This window comes from Pseudorca crassidens, chromosome 5 (genome assembly GCF_039906515.1).
Source record: "Pseudorca crassidens isolate mPseCra1 chromosome 5, mPseCra1.hap1, whole genome shotgun sequence".
NCBI lineage: Eukaryota > Metazoa > Chordata > Mammalia > Artiodactyla > Delphinidae > Pseudorca > Pseudorca crassidens.
In genome coordinates, this window is record NC_090300.1 from 23136168 (window position 1) to 23153773 (window position 17606).

The window sequence follows — 17606 nt, forward strand, 5'->3', positions numbered from 1 at the left end:
ACTATGTGACCTAACATGAGTCATTTCAATTAATTTGAACAATAGCCCTCTGAGGCTGAGATTTTAAAGATGAGGAAACTGAGGCTGCGGTCAAGTATGTATCTTGCCTGGGGTCGCATGGTGTCATCAGATTTTGATCTTCATCCTGCTGTTTTCCTTAGCATTCAGTCTCCTTCTCTGATTTATGTTTCTCTGTAGCACTAGTTGCTAATAATAAATATTTCACTCTTCATTTGTATATAGTTGGTCTCTCCCCAGTAGAACGTAAGTTGACGAGAGTAGGGATTCATGTCTGTTTTATTCACTGCTGTATCCCCACAGTGCTTAGAACAGTGTTTGGGGCAGAGGGCTCATTCAGTAATACTTATTAAATGAATGAATCATTCAAACATTGTGGTGCCTTCTCCTATACCAATCCATTTCTATAAACACCTTTTGGCAACTACTTACAGAATGCATTGAGGTATTCTAGAGAAAAAGATTACATCAGCACAAAATGTGCACTGTTATCATCAGGATTTTCTTCAACTAAAAAATAAAAAGTCTTTTACTCCCAAATTCATGTCCACATCAAAGAGAGAAACCCCAGGTTAATAAACTAGAGCTCTTTCTCTTTACTAAAATCAACTTTTGCCTTTGAAGACAGGTTTATTTATGTCTGATTTTTTCGATAATTAAAACAGAATCATCAACCCCTGTTATTCTCTGCTAGTTATTTGCATATAGCAATACACAATAATCTGATAAACTTTCTATGATGATGTGTTCGGAGCTTACAAAATAAATAAAGCCTTCAAAATAAATTCTTATTTGAGGGTACTTAAATCTGGCATGCTAAATATCATGTTTTGTAGCTTAAAGTTGTAACTAGGTATTGTTAGGCTTTTCGAAAGGAAAGAGGGCATTGTATTGTAGCATATTGTTGGAAGAACAAAAGGAGCATTTAGACATGAACTTTGCCCTCCTGGAATTTACACAATGAATGGTAGAAGCACAGTTATAAACACTCCAGCGCCTCCAACAATAACTGTTGACTGTTTATTTGCAATCAGAGAATCCTGGCAATGGACAACTAAGTTTTCCCTGGGTTTACGAGAACTGAACTGAAGTGGAAAATGTTATTTGCTTTAACGAAATAATTTCGTCTTGCGCAACAAAAAATTCTGTCTATCAAGCAAATAAAGGGAGAAAGGCTTATTTATAAAGTTGCCGGCTTCTGATTTCATTCCGTTGCTTCTCAGGCTCCAAGAGGAAAAGAAAATGAAGACTTCCTTGCTCTGTATTTTTCTAATTTTATGTAGTACCTCAGCCTGGGCGAAAGATAAACATTATTACATTGGAATTATTGAAACAACTTGGGACTATGCCTCTGACCATGGGGAAAAGAAACTTATTTCAGTTGACACGTAAGTCACTATTTTTTCTTGATTATAGACCAAATTTATAAATTATTGATTTAAAAAATAAAGCCAATAAGATGAAATATTTCTTTAATTTGTATATACAAAAACTGCAAAATATGGACTTGAAACATTAGACACTTTAATAAATCTCTAATTCCTGGGATTTTGTTTGTTTTTTGAGAGGCTGCCTTACTCCTTTCCACTTGGTATGAGGAACTGTGTGGGCTTCTTATTACCCCCTCTGGTTCTTATCACATCTCCCATCAGGGTTCAGTCTTTCTGTCTGTTTATGCAGAAGTTCTTTCATCTAAAGAATGACTGTATAAAATTTTATATTTCCTATACCGTTTACTGATTACTAGTGGTAAAAATAAAAGGTTTTTTAATCCTTCAAAGAATCATTTATAGAAATCAAATACAATTTTAATATGACTTTGCCTAATACTCGTTGGGTGACTCTGGACTGTTAATTACATTCATCTTTCTCAGACTCAGCATCCTAACCTGTAAAATGGAGACAATGAGAATACTTCAGGGGGTTGTTTAAAGAGTGGGTGCACGTAGAGCTCTTCGTACAGTCCTTGGCACAAAATACATGTGCAAAAAAATGTGAGATAGTTATTATAATGCCTCCTCAAAAAGCTCTATGTAAATTAAAGGTTTTCTTGTTTCAGTTGAAAGGTCCCTTATTTCCAGAAACATCCACCACATGAAAAACCAGGGGTATAGTTTTCCTTGAAGTTTTTTGTGATAGAAGTTTATCTATACAGAGATCATCACTTTTAATAATGTTAGTTAAACATTTAACACCAAATTGAAATTTGTTATTCAAACCCATATTCACAACATTTAAAGATGTATTTTAGTGGTGAAAATATATTTTAAAGATGATAAATGTATCTTAATAGTGATACTTAAAAATGTATGTTAATGGTGACAAATGAAACCAATGACCATTAACTGCTGAGATTGTATCTTTAAAAATTGGCTATAAAGTATGCCATATTTCATAACATTGACTCCGTTGATGGGTATACACTATTCTCATTAATTTTATGTACATTTGAAATTTTTCAAAGCTGATAATAATACCTAATTTTTAAGTTATTAATTCAGTAATATGCAGTGAGGAAAGTTTCTGACCTAACGATAACTAATTGTAAATAAAACTAGTATATCTTACAATTATTTTTTTAAGCCTGGTTTTGAGCTACTGTTCTCTTCTTAGGGACATGACATATTTTTATGGCTTCATAAGGACCATTATTTTGTATGCATTCAGCATTTTCCCTAGCTAAACATAATATAAATTATGCATTTTTTTAATAGGGAAACTAGACACATTTTTTAAAAGGTCAGACATATTAGGGGAAAAAAAGTACTGTCCTACTCCACACCCTCACCCACCATCCTTCTGCCATTATTCATGGTCAAAAATCAAATAAAATCAGTTTTACTGGGCATCAACTAAGTGCAAGACATTGCCCCAAGCACACTTTAGTAAAGTCTTCTCTAATTCTAGAAATTTAGAAGAGAAAAAGGCTTTGTTAAGAATTTTTTTGCAGGGAGGGGAGAGAATTCCTTTATTTTTAAATACTCTAAGGATTTTCCTGGCAGTCCAGTGGTTAAGATTGGAAGCCCTCCCTCTTGCAATGCAGGGGGCGTGGGTTCAATCCCTGGTTGGGGAACTAAGATCCCACATGCTGCACAGCACAATCAAAAAAAAAGATTAAATACTCTAATGTCCTGTGTGTGCTGGAGAGGTTATACAGCATTGGCTTGATCATCTTCTTTTGCTTCAGCAACAGCCTAGAGTTGTGCAGACTCTAGATGACAATGTTCACTCTGTCTGTGAAATTTTTAATTCATCTAAACAGCAAATATTGAATAGGCCTTTAGCAATTTTGCCAGTACTATGCTAACCTTTTTGTTTAGATGAGTTTAGGTAGCAACTTTTTGCTTCCTCTTTGTCTCAGATTTGCAGAATGTCCAGCTACTTAATCCATTCAGCCTTCTATAACAAAATACACCAGACTGGGTAGCTAATCAACAACAGAAATTAATTTCTCACAGTTCAAGAGATTGAGAAGTCCAAGGTGCCAACATGGTCATCTCTCTTCCGAGTTCATAGCCTTTTTACTGTGTCCTCACTTGGTGGAAGGGACTAAGGATCTCTTTGGAGCCTCTTTTATAAGGCATCTACACTGTTCATGAGAGCTCCTCCCTCATGACCTAAGCACATCCAAAGGCCTCACCTCCTAATACAATCACATTAGGGATTAGGATTTCAACATATGAATTGGTGGGGGGTAGGACATAAATATGGCAAAGACTGATGTGATATCACCAGGCATGATTACTGACACTCGTTCTGTGAAGGCTAAAAAGGAGTAGAGATAAATAGGCTGAGAAACAGGTTGAAAGAGTGCAAGATAGTTGTTAGGCAGAGAATTAGGTTTAAGCTGATGTTGACCTTGAAGGTCTGGAACAATGAAGATGAAAGTATGTATTGAGATGGCAGAAACTCCATCTCTTTCATGCACCAGTGATCACTAGTACCTAGAACATAGGACACACTAAATAAATATAATTTTGAGTAAATGAAAGTGAATGAATAAAAGTATATAGGAAGCTAGACAAAATTATAGGCTGTGTTGTAAAAATTTTCCCTTGTTCCTAGTATGGACAGATTCACACCATAAATAAATAAATGAAATAAATCAGAAGATACAACGAAATAAGAAAAGTCAGTTTATGGAGTTATATGTGGGATAGTGGAACTGAAAACACTGGCAGATATAAAAGAGAAAATGTATGGATGTCTTTTAACTAGGAAAATAGAGTTTACTTTTTTTTGTCATATCAGTAATATTTATTTCTAATGGGGTGAGGTAGAAAGCAATTTCCTTATGCTCAGCACTGCCATTTACTTAGGTCTGTGCCTTCTCTGTCATTTCAACAAATCAATAAGTAAAGATCTATAAAATATAGTTCCTGCTCCTAAGTTATTTGTACTTAAATGAGAATAAAAGACATACATATGAAAACAATTAGCAAATGCAATACTTTGTTCTGGGCCCATGGTAGACACTAATTAAATATGTATTGACTGTTGGCTACATAGTAGCAATAAGTAGCAATACTCCTCTTATCTTCAGGTTACTTTTTTTCCTGGTGACATATAGGATGCTAGAAATAAGTGAAAAAAATCCTTAAACACAAGAAGAGCCTTCACAAAACCCTTTTACACTAACTTCATAGGCTCTCACTCAGGCTTGGTGACTTAATTAACATACAGTTCTTACAAACATTGTTACCTAGTTTTCCAGCCCACTGTAGGTTTGAGAAATAAATCAGAAATATTATAGTGAAGATGTCATCATAAGCAGACCCAATGACCAGAAGAAATGACAGCTCAAATTTTACCCAAAGAAACAGAGAACAAACCAAGAACATTCCACACTATGGTATAATCATAAGTATTATAATTATAATATTGAGTGATCAGGATACCATAAATATTCAATAAATGTTAATGTTTACTACCATTATCAGAAAAGAAGTTGATTTTTTTCCCAGTACACCCTGTTTAAGAAAACAAGGAAGCAAACAAAACATTTTTAAAGAAAAAACTTGCACCGAAGGCATTCATTTTACCCCTTCAAAAATGGTCTTAAAATTTAAAATAATTCTTAAAGAGGTATAATTATGAGCTAAAGTAATCTGGAAAAGTCGTTTACGATGACTCATATTCCAAGGTTGCCAAATAAAAAATAGTAAGCAAAATCTAGTGTGCTATAAACACTTCATATAGGACAGCCTGTGTGCAGGAACTAATGAAGTAACTACACCATTTTATACATTTCAGGCTCTACAATTTATTATCACAGCTGCTATTTTCCCCAAGAACATATCCAAAAGAGGGCTGACACCTAGGTACCATTTTCATGCTGTGTTAATGAAGCCAGGCCAGTGAGAACCTGTAATTCACTTGAGTTTGTGCTATGCATACCCAGGTTAAGTCTTTGCCTGCCAGTTAATTTTTGACTGTTTTCCTTGTGATTCCTGTGTCTAGTAGGCAGAATTTTTTTAATGACCCACAAAGATATCCTACCCTAAAACTCCAGAACCCGTGAATATGTTGAGATATCACTCCCACGATTTATGTTATATTCAGTGATACAGTTGACTTTAAACTAAGGACATGATCTGGGTGGGTCTAGTCCAAAGCAGAGAATTCTCTAGTAGAAGAAAAGGAAGTCAGAGAGATTCAAAGAGGTTTGAGGGGGATTCAACAAACTGTTGCTGACTTGAAGATGGAAGAAGCCACTGGGAAGGAATATGGGTGGTCTTAAAGAACTGGGAGAGGTCCTTATCTGGTAGTTAGCAAGGAAGCAGGAATTTCAGTCCTACAACCATAATGAACTGAATTCTGCCAATAACCTGAGTGAGATTGGCAGTAGACTTCTCCACAGATCCTCCAGACAAGTATTCAGCCCAGCCAACAGCTTGATGCCAGCTGTGATAACCTGAGCAGAGAACCCAGTCATGCCATGCCAGACTTCTGATCCAAGGAACTGTGAAATAATAAATAGGTGCTGTTTTAAGCTGCTTTATGATCATTTGTTACACAGCAAGAGAAAACGAATATACTGTGTCTCAATGAATGAAGCTAAGACTCCAGAAACTTTTCACGTGCATTACCCACATTTTAGTAACCATGGCTTGATCATCTTGAGTGCACTCTGAACTTATGGATGGGAGTAGCATTATTATTATCTTACTAAGGCAGTGTAAAAAATGTTTTAATTCCTCTACCATTAAAAACTCACTTCTGGGTCTGAATCTACCAGAAATTAGAGGAATTGCTATAGGATTATAGGAATTGGGGGCGCTAAAAAGGAAGGATGTGTTTACTGAGAGGGAGATATATCTATTGTAATGAATAGAAGAGAACATGTTACAGTTGCCAACAGAAAGAACTATGATTAATGTGAATTACTTGTTCGGGTCAAAGAACAACCATAATAGGTTTTTTATTAACTGGATATCTGATTGGCAAACTTCCTGCAAGCTTCCAGTAACTGAAGCTTTGTCCCCAAAGCCGTGCTCTTAAAGTTAAATAGACATTCCCTAATGACAGTTTGATGTTTCTTTGGAGACAGAGCATAAGCAAACAGGCCTCCCCCAAGCTATCACGTGATGTGAAATATTTCCCAATTTGGTTAAGATTTAATTTTGTTTCAGAAAAAAAGACAAGATGGGAAACACATTTTGCATATTGCTATGTGTATAAAAGGAATTCCAAATGTTAAAAATACTGGATAGATTATAATTTCAGATCAATTATTTTTTTAAGTAATTTTCACACCCCTCCCCCAAAAATCTTTGTACACAAAAAAACGAATTCCAAAACTTAGACAATGCTCCTCCTATTTCAGGAAATGATTAATACAGGAGAATTTCAATATAATGAAAGCATTTTGACAAAGTCTGCTACAGTTTATTGAAAAGGGATGTGACATATTTCTTAATGCTTTACAGGCACATTTAGGAAATATAAATACACACTATAAATGAAGTCTTAAGAATTTGAGGGCTATTTTAAAACTCTGGCTTTATTTAAGATATGGATCAACAGAGCATGGTAGAACACAGACTAGAATCTCTATTTAAATATCATTGGGACCAATCCCCTAGCAATAAGAGTGTGTACAGACACTGGAGAAAATTTACCTCGAGGCTTAGACGGACCTGTGTGAGACTGACTTGTCCAGGTTCCTCTGGTGTGACCCAAGAGTAATTCCATCCTTGCACTGTAAGCTTTGCAGCTGCCGCTGCGTGCCTGACTGAACTGCCCTCTTCCTGACCTCCTCTCAGCAGTGTGGACTGGATGAATCCGCCTTTAATCTCAGTGGCCTTCAGTGCCTCAGAATTTTGCTGTTGGTAAAACATCTATTTATTAAGAATACTCCTGTCCGTACTAATGCTGCTGTTTCCAGGGAAGAATGTTTTCCTATGTATTTTGATGTCCTCGAAGTCTCTCAGAGCCTTTCTTAATTTTTTTTTTTCTGTTTTGTTCTAACAAAATGGAAACTGCAACAAACAATTAGAAAATGAAAACAAATATGAGAAATAAAGGCTTAAGCATGGATTTGCCATCCTGGGTACAAAAAAAGTCACTTCTTTATTTTTCTATCTTCCAGCTTGGCCCTTCTCCCACCATGATAGGGGAAGGGAACCTCATCTCATTCATCTTTCAGTGAACAAGTTGAGAATCCTGGGGTTTAAACAATCCAGGTTTTAAAAAATTGGGGTCCCTAGTGTGATAACTATGAGATGCTCATTGTTGAAACCTCCTGGTCAATTCAGAACACGGGGGCTCTACTATCTCCAAAGCCTGTTCCCAATGCCCAAATGCAGCCACCAGGACCACTGCCAAGTGGCCCTGCTCACTGGTCCCAGCACTCAGGCTCAATCAGGTGCCCCCATGCTGCCATGCCAGCTGACGCTTGACCACGACCAGGGTATGGCCTGGAAACAGAACCTGCCACCTTTCTGTCTCATGTCCTCCAGGAATCCCACTGCCTATGGGACTGGGCCGCTTTCTTCCCCTTCCCCTTGCAGCCTCCCCTACTCAGGTTGCCCACGAACGCAGAGCGGCATCAGAACACACAGGGGTATTTGTTAGCAAATGCAGATGCCTGACCCTCACACCAACAGCACAGAAGCAGAATCAGTGGGGCTGGGGCCTAGGAACTTGTATTTTATCAAGGTCCTCAGTAGATCCCTGTGCACATGAAAACTTAAGAAACATTAGGCCTGAGCCCTAGATTTTTTAAAAAACAGATCTTTAAATTTGGACCTTGCAACAGAGAAAGTCCAGAGCTCCCAGACAAGCCCTGCCCTCATCTTGAAGAGAGAATGGAAAAGTACCCCTCACTCTTTCTGATGAGCTTCTCGCTGAGGAAACAAGACAAAGTTTATTTCTCCTCAGTCACGTCATCTGGCCTCATATGGGTTGAATGGAAAATGGTAAGGTGTCAAAGGTCACCGAGATCAAAGTAGGCAAAACGCAGGCGCGCGCACACACACATGAACAAACACAGACCCCAGACCATCAGCTGGGGTTAGCAGTTTTTATTCTAGTGGAGAGACCTCGGTTGTGGAAGGGCTTGCCAAAACCCAGATTTTAAGTGGGTTCCCCTGAATGGCTAGATGGCATTGCCCACAAATAGATCCCACTGAACTCTCTGGGCTTGCATTAAGGACAATAACTTAAGAATCAGTTCAAAAGTTTGAATATCAAACTTGCTTTCTTTTCTTTTTTTTCCTGGCTACCATTCAATTTGCTGATATTTTTAGGAAAGTTTTAAGCAACTATTAATCAGCCACTAACCTGAATATAAACATTCAATGTTCAAGTATTTTTGCTAGCAAGGGATTAAAAAACCACAGGGGTAATTCAAATGCAAAGATAAGTTTAAGACCCACACACATTGATGAATCAATTCCAACTTTGATTTAGTTTTGCTAAAAGAAATTAGAAAGATGGAATTACTTTAGCATTATTAGTTTTACTTTAGGAAAAAAATATGCACTTGCTTTCACATCTCACATATCCAGATTGAATGCTTAGAAACTCAGATTTTTCCAGTGGCTGAAAGAGGTATGCCATAAGTGAGAAATGCCTTCATTAACTGCTTTATTTTAATATTTCACTTTAATTTTGTATTTTATCCCACAATGCCTCTGTGTTTTACCATGAAAACCTTACAGGAAATACTCTGGTAAGATGCATTACATTTTTATGGCGCATCCACACGTGGTGGTCTGCCATATAGCTGATGTGTGACACCTCACATAATTAAAATAACAGGGCTAAATGCCAGCGCTCCTCTTCATTTTTTGGAGGCATCCCTACAACAACTGGCAAACATTTAATATGATATGGTCATTCATTTCTCTTTCATCATAATGTTATCCCCAGCAGTGATGGCTTCTAATAGAGTTGTCTTCCTTTCCTTTGCAGGGAACATGCCAATATCTATCTTCAAAATGGCTCCAATAGAATTGGAAAAGTCTACAAGAAGGCCGTGTATCTTCAGTACACAGATGAAACCTTTGGGACGATTATAGAGAAACCTGTCTGGCTGGGGTTTTTAGGCCCTATTATCAAAGCTGAAACTGGAGATAGAGTTTATGTACATTTAAAAAACTTTGCCTCTAGGCCTTATACTTTTCATGCACATGGAATGACTTACTATAAGGAACATGAGGGTAAGTTCAGCTCATATGCTAGCTGGAATTTCCTCTTCCTTTTCAGTAGGAACAATTTTTAATTTCTGAGATTATGGACTTTCCTCCTGGATAAGACCTGTACTATGTTGTTTAGCTCTAAACTATTTTATGAATAAGTATTTTGGTTCATCCTAATAATGCTGTGTTTCTCTGGGTTATACTTGTTTTGTGTGAAGTGTGAATGTGATAGAATTTCTGTGTGGACTCATGTAGTGAGAGTCAGTGAGAGCTGGAACTTCCTTCCCAGTGCCCAACCCCTTTCCAGACACATGGTCAAAATAAGAGAAATGGGCAGTGTGCATTAAAGCCTGGAAAAGACAAAAATCCAGAAGGAGGAAACAGGAAAGAAGAAACAAGAAATCCCCAAGATGAGGATGATCTTATCTCTGAAGTTCCCACATGTGAACGTACTGTAGCCATTGTCACCTTCCATCCTAACTTTGGATAAACTCTGTCCCAGCTAAGGCAGCATGAGTAGTCTCATACAGTAGCCAAGTAGTGCAGGTGGCTGGATGGTCCCAGAGTCACATCTGAGACACAGTTAACCAAAAGGTCATTTGAATGTAGGACTTGGAATCCTTAAAGATGGTACAGGAAGAACGAATATTAGATTTGGTGCTTGTGACCTCATTCTTAGTACATGATGATGATGATGATGATGATGAAGGGAGATGGTGTTTTGTTGTGATTAAGAACAAGAGCTTCAAACTTAATAGACCGATGTTTGAGTGCAGCATTGCCTTTTATTGACTGAATGACCTTGGACAAGTTAACTTAAATTCTCTGTGCTACAGTTTTCTTATCTATAAAATAGGGACAATGAGAGTACACAATAATAGCTCAATAAATGTCAGCTATTATCATAGGCAAAAATGCCGAGACCATGTTCATTGAAATTATAAGGATCAAGTTTGGAAATTAGGATAAAATTAGTTTTAATTAATTATTGGTTTTCTATTTAAAAGAGGTATTGCTTTACAGGGTGAATGTTTTGATCTTCTATATTTTTAAATTTGTTTTTCTAAACCAAACAATTACATTCATAGCATAAAAGCTGACTGCCATCTTATTTATTTTTTACAATTTCATGATATATTATGGTTTTAATCATTTTTAAGGTATGATCATTGTATTGTGGATATGTTAGAAGAAAAAAGAGTTCTTTTAGAGATACATACTCAATTATTTATGAATGAAATGATATGATGTCAGGGATTTGCTTTAGAATAATTCACTGATGATGACTAATTCACTATTAAGAGTGGGTGAGGGTATAGATGAAACAAGATTGGCCTTGAGTTGATCATTGTTAAAGCTGGGTTGTTGGGCACATGGAAGTTAATTATATTATTCTCTCAGCTTTTGCGTATGTTTGGAAATTTACAAAATTAAACAATCCCATGGTTACTTCACAGGCAAAAATCTGATATCATACAAGAAGCTTCAAGTGAGAGGAGAAAGTAGCCATTTTGCTCTTACTTCCATACCATAACCCCAGGGCAAAAGTGGTTCTTTAAATTGCAAACCAACAGTCATTATGCTGCTGACATATCTATTACTGCTCCTTGAAGCCTCAGTCAAGTATAAAAAATGATAACATTTTCTGTGAAACTTCCACACCCTGTAGCCATTTGCCTTTTATTCTTCTGTGCTCAAATAGAACACCACTGTGTTCCCACGGGGATACATACTAGATGTTGAATAAGTGTTTGCTGAATGAATTAATAGACCATCTATTTTCTCATTCAAGCTCAAACACATTCAATTTGTAATTTCATTGCATGTCATTTCCTAGGGGCCATCTACCCTGACAACACCACAGATTTTCAAAAAGCAGACGACAAAGTGCGGCCAGGTGAACAGTGTATGTACATATTGCATGCCAACCCAGAACAAGGTCCTGGTGAGGAAGACAGCAATTGCGTGACCAGGATTTACCATTCCCACATTGATGCTCCAAGAGATATCGCCGCAGGACTCATTGGGCCTTTAATACACTGTAAAAAAGGTACATTGTCTCATTATTATTCACAATAAATGACCAAAGACAGTAGAGAGGGAGGTTTGTTTTTTAAATATACTTTAAGTCTTATGTGTTATGATTGAGTAGGTAAGGTAGAGAGGCAGTGAGTCTAGAAAAAAAGGAACGGAAGAGCAGGGAAGGGTAAGGAGAAAAATGGATACGTGGAACAACATTCAGGTTACTGAACGTAAATTCCCTAAATGTTTCCAAGTCTATAAAACCGAAGTGACTGGTTTAGATTTCTGGTTTATTAGGAAAATAAATACAAAAAAATTTTTAAACTATAAATCACATGCTAAAATTCATGCTAAAAATTAAGTTCTACTGAAATAGTAATTTTCACTTCAGATTCTCTGGATAAAGAAGAAGAAAAAAATATTGACAAAGAATTTGTGGTGATGTTTTCTGTTGTGGATGAAAATCTCAGCTGGTACCTAGAAGACAACATTAAGACCTACTGCTCTGAACCAGAGGAGGTTGACAAAGACAATGAAGACTTCCAGGAGAGTAACAGAATGTATTGTAAGATTACATAAGATCTGTTAACTTTATCTTATTTTTCTCGGTCCATTAATTCTGCTACTCTTATTCCCTCACATGAATAAGTAGCATGTTTCTAATCTATGCCCTTGGTAACAAAGCATATTGGATGTGCAACCTGATATTCAGCTAAACAGGTCCAATCAAAACTCTGAGCAGGTAAAGCTGGATACATCAAATTGTTTCCAAACCATTATCAATTATGGTTAAATGTATATGCATGTTATATTTGTATACTTTTTATTCTCCCAACTCATTTTAAAAATTATTTGAGGCAGCCTAAAATTGTTAAATTATATTGTAAAGTATTGCACTATAATTAAGAAAATAGTTCAAACCACTAGTTCTAAAAGGTATTTCTTTTACATACATATTGTTCTTCACCACCCGTGCCCCCCCGAACCTTGCATCATTTTTTCCTACATTTTAGTTCACTTTATTTCTTCTAAAAATGTTTTCTTTACTGCCTGGGCTTCTCCTTGATTCTCAGACACAAAATAATGGGGTTAGTAAGATAGTCCATCACTTAGAATGTTTAGCTTCTTAAAAATAACCCTTACTCAGAAACTAAGGACACAAAAGTAACTGTACTATCAAAGAAGAAAAACTAATTAACAAAGTACGGATTTTTATTTCCAACTTTTGCTTATTTCTGGCTGAAAGATCCTCTTTCCATATTTTAATCCAGCCTCTGTTATGTGCTAACCAAAATAGGCGTTAGAGACTCAAACTTCTAGTCTGGCTAAGTCTGGTTTGGTATCCCTGTTGCATCTGGTTACCTCGCAATACTTCCCAGAACTGATTTCTATCTTAACTCTAGGACCTCTCAGCTTGAGCAGTGGCCCTTAGTTTCTTTGAAGAATCAGGCTATCCTGCTTTTGACCTCTTAGGTCTTTGTGGCTCTAGTCACTTGTTCCTACTGTCCTTTCCCTGCATTTCTTCTTTCCTCTTTCACATTTCTTCCAATTTTGTCTTTTACTCTTTAAAAAAAAAAGCTTCCCCTGTGTTCTTATTACAAAAGCAATCCACATTCACTGTAGAAAATTGGAAAAGTTCTGATAAACAATAACAAAAAACACTGACATCATCCGTACCACCACCACCAACATGATACATGATTGATTCCTAAATAAACTTCAGTGTTTTTTCTATTTACTGTATGTGTGCACATTTATATATACGTATGTATATATGTACACATTTGTATTTACAAATATACACATGAACATACCAAGGTGTAGAGTTTATAACAAAGAGAGCAAATAGATTTCATCTTCAGTGTTGTGTTCATGTGCTAATATTGTGTTGACAAAAATCTTGAGGCTGAATTCAGGTCCAAAATGAAAGAGTACTGTGATTGATTAACAATGTCTGATGGGGGTACAGGAGGGAAGAAGAGCAGCATGTGTGCCAGATATTTTCAATCCCAAACTGATTTTATTTAGAGGTAACTATCAATATCCCAGTCACCAATGCCTGTTAGTCACAGTCTCTGCTCTTGACTTACAGCTGTGAATGGATATGCTTTTGGAAGTCTCCCAGGACTCTCCATGTGTGCTGAGGACAGAGTAAAATGGTATCTTTTTGGTATGGGTAATGAAATTGATGTGCATGCAGCTTTCTTCCACGGGCAAACGTTGACTAATAAGAACTACCGTGTTGATACAATCAATCTCTTTCCTGCTACCCTCTTTGATGCTTTTATGGTGGCCCAGAACCCTGGAGAATGGATGCTTAGCTGTCAGAATCTAAACCATCTGAAAGGTAAGGCATCTTTACCTGAAATTAGCTGTCAGTTGAGAAAAGAGTCATGTCTCAGTTACACTATTAATGGGGTGATGATTGGAAATCAGAATCTAAAAGCTAAATAACTTTGGAATGATCTAAGCTTTGAACTGGTAACTTAATTTTATTCCTCTGACAGTATGCATCATAATGTAATTTTTTAAAAAGACTGGAGCATTTATAAAGTAATCAAAATTGAAAATATGTTAATTTTTGGAAAAGAAAAAATTGGCCCTGATGTATAGTCCTACCCTAAAAGTATAATACTGCATACAGCTTCCCAGATTTGTAAAATACACAATATTTTAAACACCAGAAGATTTGTATATTGTGCTGAAAAGTAGCTTGTTGTGTTTTTCTTGACTTGTTCTATTAAATATAACCAACTTTGTCCTTTGAGTCCAGCTATTCCTTAGCTTAACATGCTAAATCTCTCCTCCATCTCCTTAATATAAGGTAATAAAATACCCCCAGTTCTTGAAAAATATTAGTTTGCAATATTGGTCTTCTGAAGAAATTAGGTTTAATCTGGGTCTCTGAGCATGTTACTTTGACTTTCAAACACGATCTTATTCATCAAATGTGATCATGGCGGCAGAAGGCTCAGCACAGCAGGTGTATAGCCATTTTATCTAAGAGCACAATACTAATAACGTGCTCATTCTATTCCTCCCCCTCCACCCCACCATATCCCCTAAAACAGGGCAGAGCATCTCTTCATCACTTATCTATGTTTTCTCATTACAGCATTATTTATTTCAATGCTGACTCACTGATAACATAAAACAGCGAGGATATTCCCTGGCGGTCTGGTGGTTAGGACTCTGCATTTTCATGGCCAAGGGTCTGGTGGTTCAATTCCTGCTCCAGGAACTAAGATTCCACAAGCCACGTGGCGTGCCCCCCCCCCAAAAAGTGAAATTAAATGGTGAAAGTTCATTTCTCCCCACATCACTTATCTATTAATGTGTCTTTTTTTTTTTCTTTCTCATCGAAAGACTTCCCAAGCGAAACCCCACAGAAACTGGTTCCACATTTTTGAAAACACTAGTAGTATCACTTCTCTGTGCCACCTAGAGAATTGTTTTTCACTGCTTGACTTTTCCATGAGTGATTTATATACAACTGATTACTCTAGTTTATAGTATTGTTTCTAGCTATCTATTTCTTCAGTTTCCATCTGTCATTTCACCAGCAGCATTTACAAGGCAATAAGAGAGACAAACATTGGCTTCATTAACCAGTGTCTCCTCCTGTGTGGTTTTTAGCTGGTTTGCAGGCCTTTTTCTGGGTACAAGACTGTAAGAAGCCTTCATCTGAGAACGATATCCATGGCAAACATGTTAGACACTACTACATCGCTGCTGAGGAAATCATCTGGAACTATGCACCCTCCGGCATAGACACCTTCACCAAAGAAAACTTAACAGCACCTGGAAGGTAATTCAGAAAAAAAGATATTATTTCAAAATATGCTTTCCCCCCAAAAAAATCATAAAAGGCTGATTCAGTGATTAAAATTTTAATTGGTACCTGAAATTGAGTAACTAGACTGCTAAATATTTATTAAGGTTTGGTAGTGAGTCCAAGTTTGAGAAATAGGACTTCTGAGTCCATGAAAAAGAATAGATTTAAAAGTTTTCAAATGCTCAACAAAACTCTCAGAAAACATTGAATACAATTAGATCACTTCATTTGCTTTCCATTTCTGAAAACATAGCATTGTAAAATCCAGCAGCATTAAGTACATTCACAAGGTTGTATAATCACCAGCACTGTCCATTCCCAGAACTTTTTCATCGTTCCAAGCAGAAATGCTGTGTCCGCTAAACAAAAACTCCCCATCCCCTGGTAACTTCTATTCTACTTTCTGTCTCTATGAATTTGCCTATTCTAGGCACCTTATGCAAGTAGAATCATGTAATATTTGTCCTTTCTCATTTGGCTTATTTTATTTAGCATAATGTTTTCAAGGTTCATCCATGTTGTAGCATGTATCAGAATTTCATTCCTCTTTAAGGCTGAATAATATTCCACTGTATTCATATACCATGTTTTATTTATCCATCTATCTGTTGATGGACATCTGTGTTGCTTCTACCTTTCAGCTGTTGTGGATAATGCCACTATGAACACTGGAGTACAAGTATATGTTTAGGTCTCTGCTTTCAGTTCTTTTGGGTATACATCTAGGAGTAGAATTGCTTGATCATATGATAATTCTATTTTTAATTTTTTGAGGAACCACCATATGGTTTTCCACAGCAGCTTCACCATTTTACATTCCCACCAGCAATGTACAAGGGTTCTAATTTCTCTTCTAATTGCCAACTTTTATTTTCCATTTTTTAAAAAAATAGCCATCTTAACAGGTGCAAAGAGGTATCTAATTGTGGTTCTGATTTGCATTTTCCTGATACTTAGTGATTCTGAGCATCTTTTCATGTTCTTGTTGGCAATTTTGGAGAAATGTCTGTTCAAGTTCTTTGCCCATTTCTTAATTGGGTTATTTCGGTTTTTTTGTTGTTGTTAAGTTATAAGAGTTCTTTTTATATGCTGGATATTAATCCCTTATCAGATAGATCTGCTTTGCAAGTATTTCCCCTTATTCTGTAGGTTTTCTTTTCATTCTCTTGACAGTGTCCTTTGATGCATACAAGCTACCTTTGGTACATGTCTGATGACTTCCATGGCCCCCCAGCTGTTTTTCCTGCCTCAGTCTTCCTTTCCTACTGTACATTCCTCATAAAACAGCCAAAGCAGTCTTTCAAAAATGTCAGTGAGATTATGCCACACCCCTGCTCCAAGTCTCTGCCCAAACATCACCTCTTTAGAGAAGCCTTGTTTGCCACGCATCTACTTGGAAAGGTTAAGTGATTCACTCAACGGCAAACAACAGGTCAATTGCTGGGCCTGACTCTACCCAAGGCTGTGACTACTGAAGCAGAGATTTAAGTCCCCGCCACACTGACATTCAGTTGCAATGACTCCCAAAACGGTATCTCCAGCCCGGAAGGCTCTTATAAATTGCAGATTTGCATTATGAACTGCTTAGTGGACACTCCACTTGGATGAGGCTCCTCCAAATCAATATGTCCAAGTCTGAATCCATTGTCTTCCCCACAAATCTAAGTTTCCCTCTCTGCATGAATGGTGTCGCCATCCACCCATCGCTCAAGCTCAAAGCCTGAGCACCACCCTTGATTCCCTCCCTCCTTCACTAATCCCTCCTTCTCTCCTCATCAAATGCTGCCTCATTATATCCTAAATATCTCGGAAAGTTGTTTGCTTCTCTCCAACCTCTTTGCTAATACCTCTGAAGTCATCACTACCTCTCACTGAGATTTTAAAAGCAGGTTGCTGACCCGTCTCCCTACCCTGCCTGCTATGCTCCTGCCCTAGTTTATAAGAGATGCCATGCTTGCTGTCTTCTCTGAGCCTTCCCACAGGCTGTTTCCTCTTTGCAAATACCCGCCCCATTCTCTCCACACACATATTCCATCATTTTAACTCTACTTCACCTCTAGATAATTTTAAAGAAACTCTTCCTCTGG

At 37.1% G+C, this 17606-nt stretch overlaps 2 protein-coding genes and 1 long non-coding RNA gene across 5 annotated transcripts in view; 1 reads left to right on the plus strand and 2 right to left on the minus strand.

The window, feature by feature from the left end:
* LOC137224721 (uncharacterized) overlaps positions 1-3556 on the minus strand; it is a 32360-nt gene extending 28804 nt beyond the window's left edge. The window contains exon 1 of the long non-coding RNA XR_010943472.1: positions 3475-3556. This is a non-coding gene — a long non-coding RNA (uncharacterized lncRNA). The remainder of the gene's footprint in view (positions 1-3474) is intronic.
* CP (ceruloplasmin) overlaps positions 1026-17606 on the plus strand; it is a 74549-nt gene continuing 57968 nt past the window's right edge. For 2 of the 3 annotated variants that reach the window (XM_067737530.1, XM_067737533.1), the window contains exons 1-6: positions 1026-1406; positions 9436-9683; positions 11500-11712; positions 12076-12249; positions 13777-14031; positions 15321-15492. In XM_067737530.1, coding sequence (XP_067593631.1) covers positions 1261-1406; positions 9436-9683; positions 11500-11712; positions 12076-12249; positions 13777-14031; positions 15321-15492 — 1208 coding nt within the window. In that variant the 5' untranslated portion in view covers positions 1026-1260. The remainder of the gene's footprint in view (positions 1407-9435; positions 9684-11499; positions 11713-12075; positions 12250-13776; positions 14032-15320; positions 15493-17606) is intronic. The other variant, XM_067737531.1, reaches the window with a different exon arrangement.
* HPS3 (HPS3 biogenesis of lysosomal organelles complex 2 subunit 1) overlaps positions 15358-17606 on the minus strand; it is a 94238-nt gene continuing 91989 nt past the window's right edge. Inside the window, exon 18 of the mRNA XM_067737539.1 lies at positions 15358-15485. The gene's annotated coding sequence lies outside the window, so the exon portion shown is untranslated. The remainder of the gene's footprint in view (positions 15486-17606) is intronic.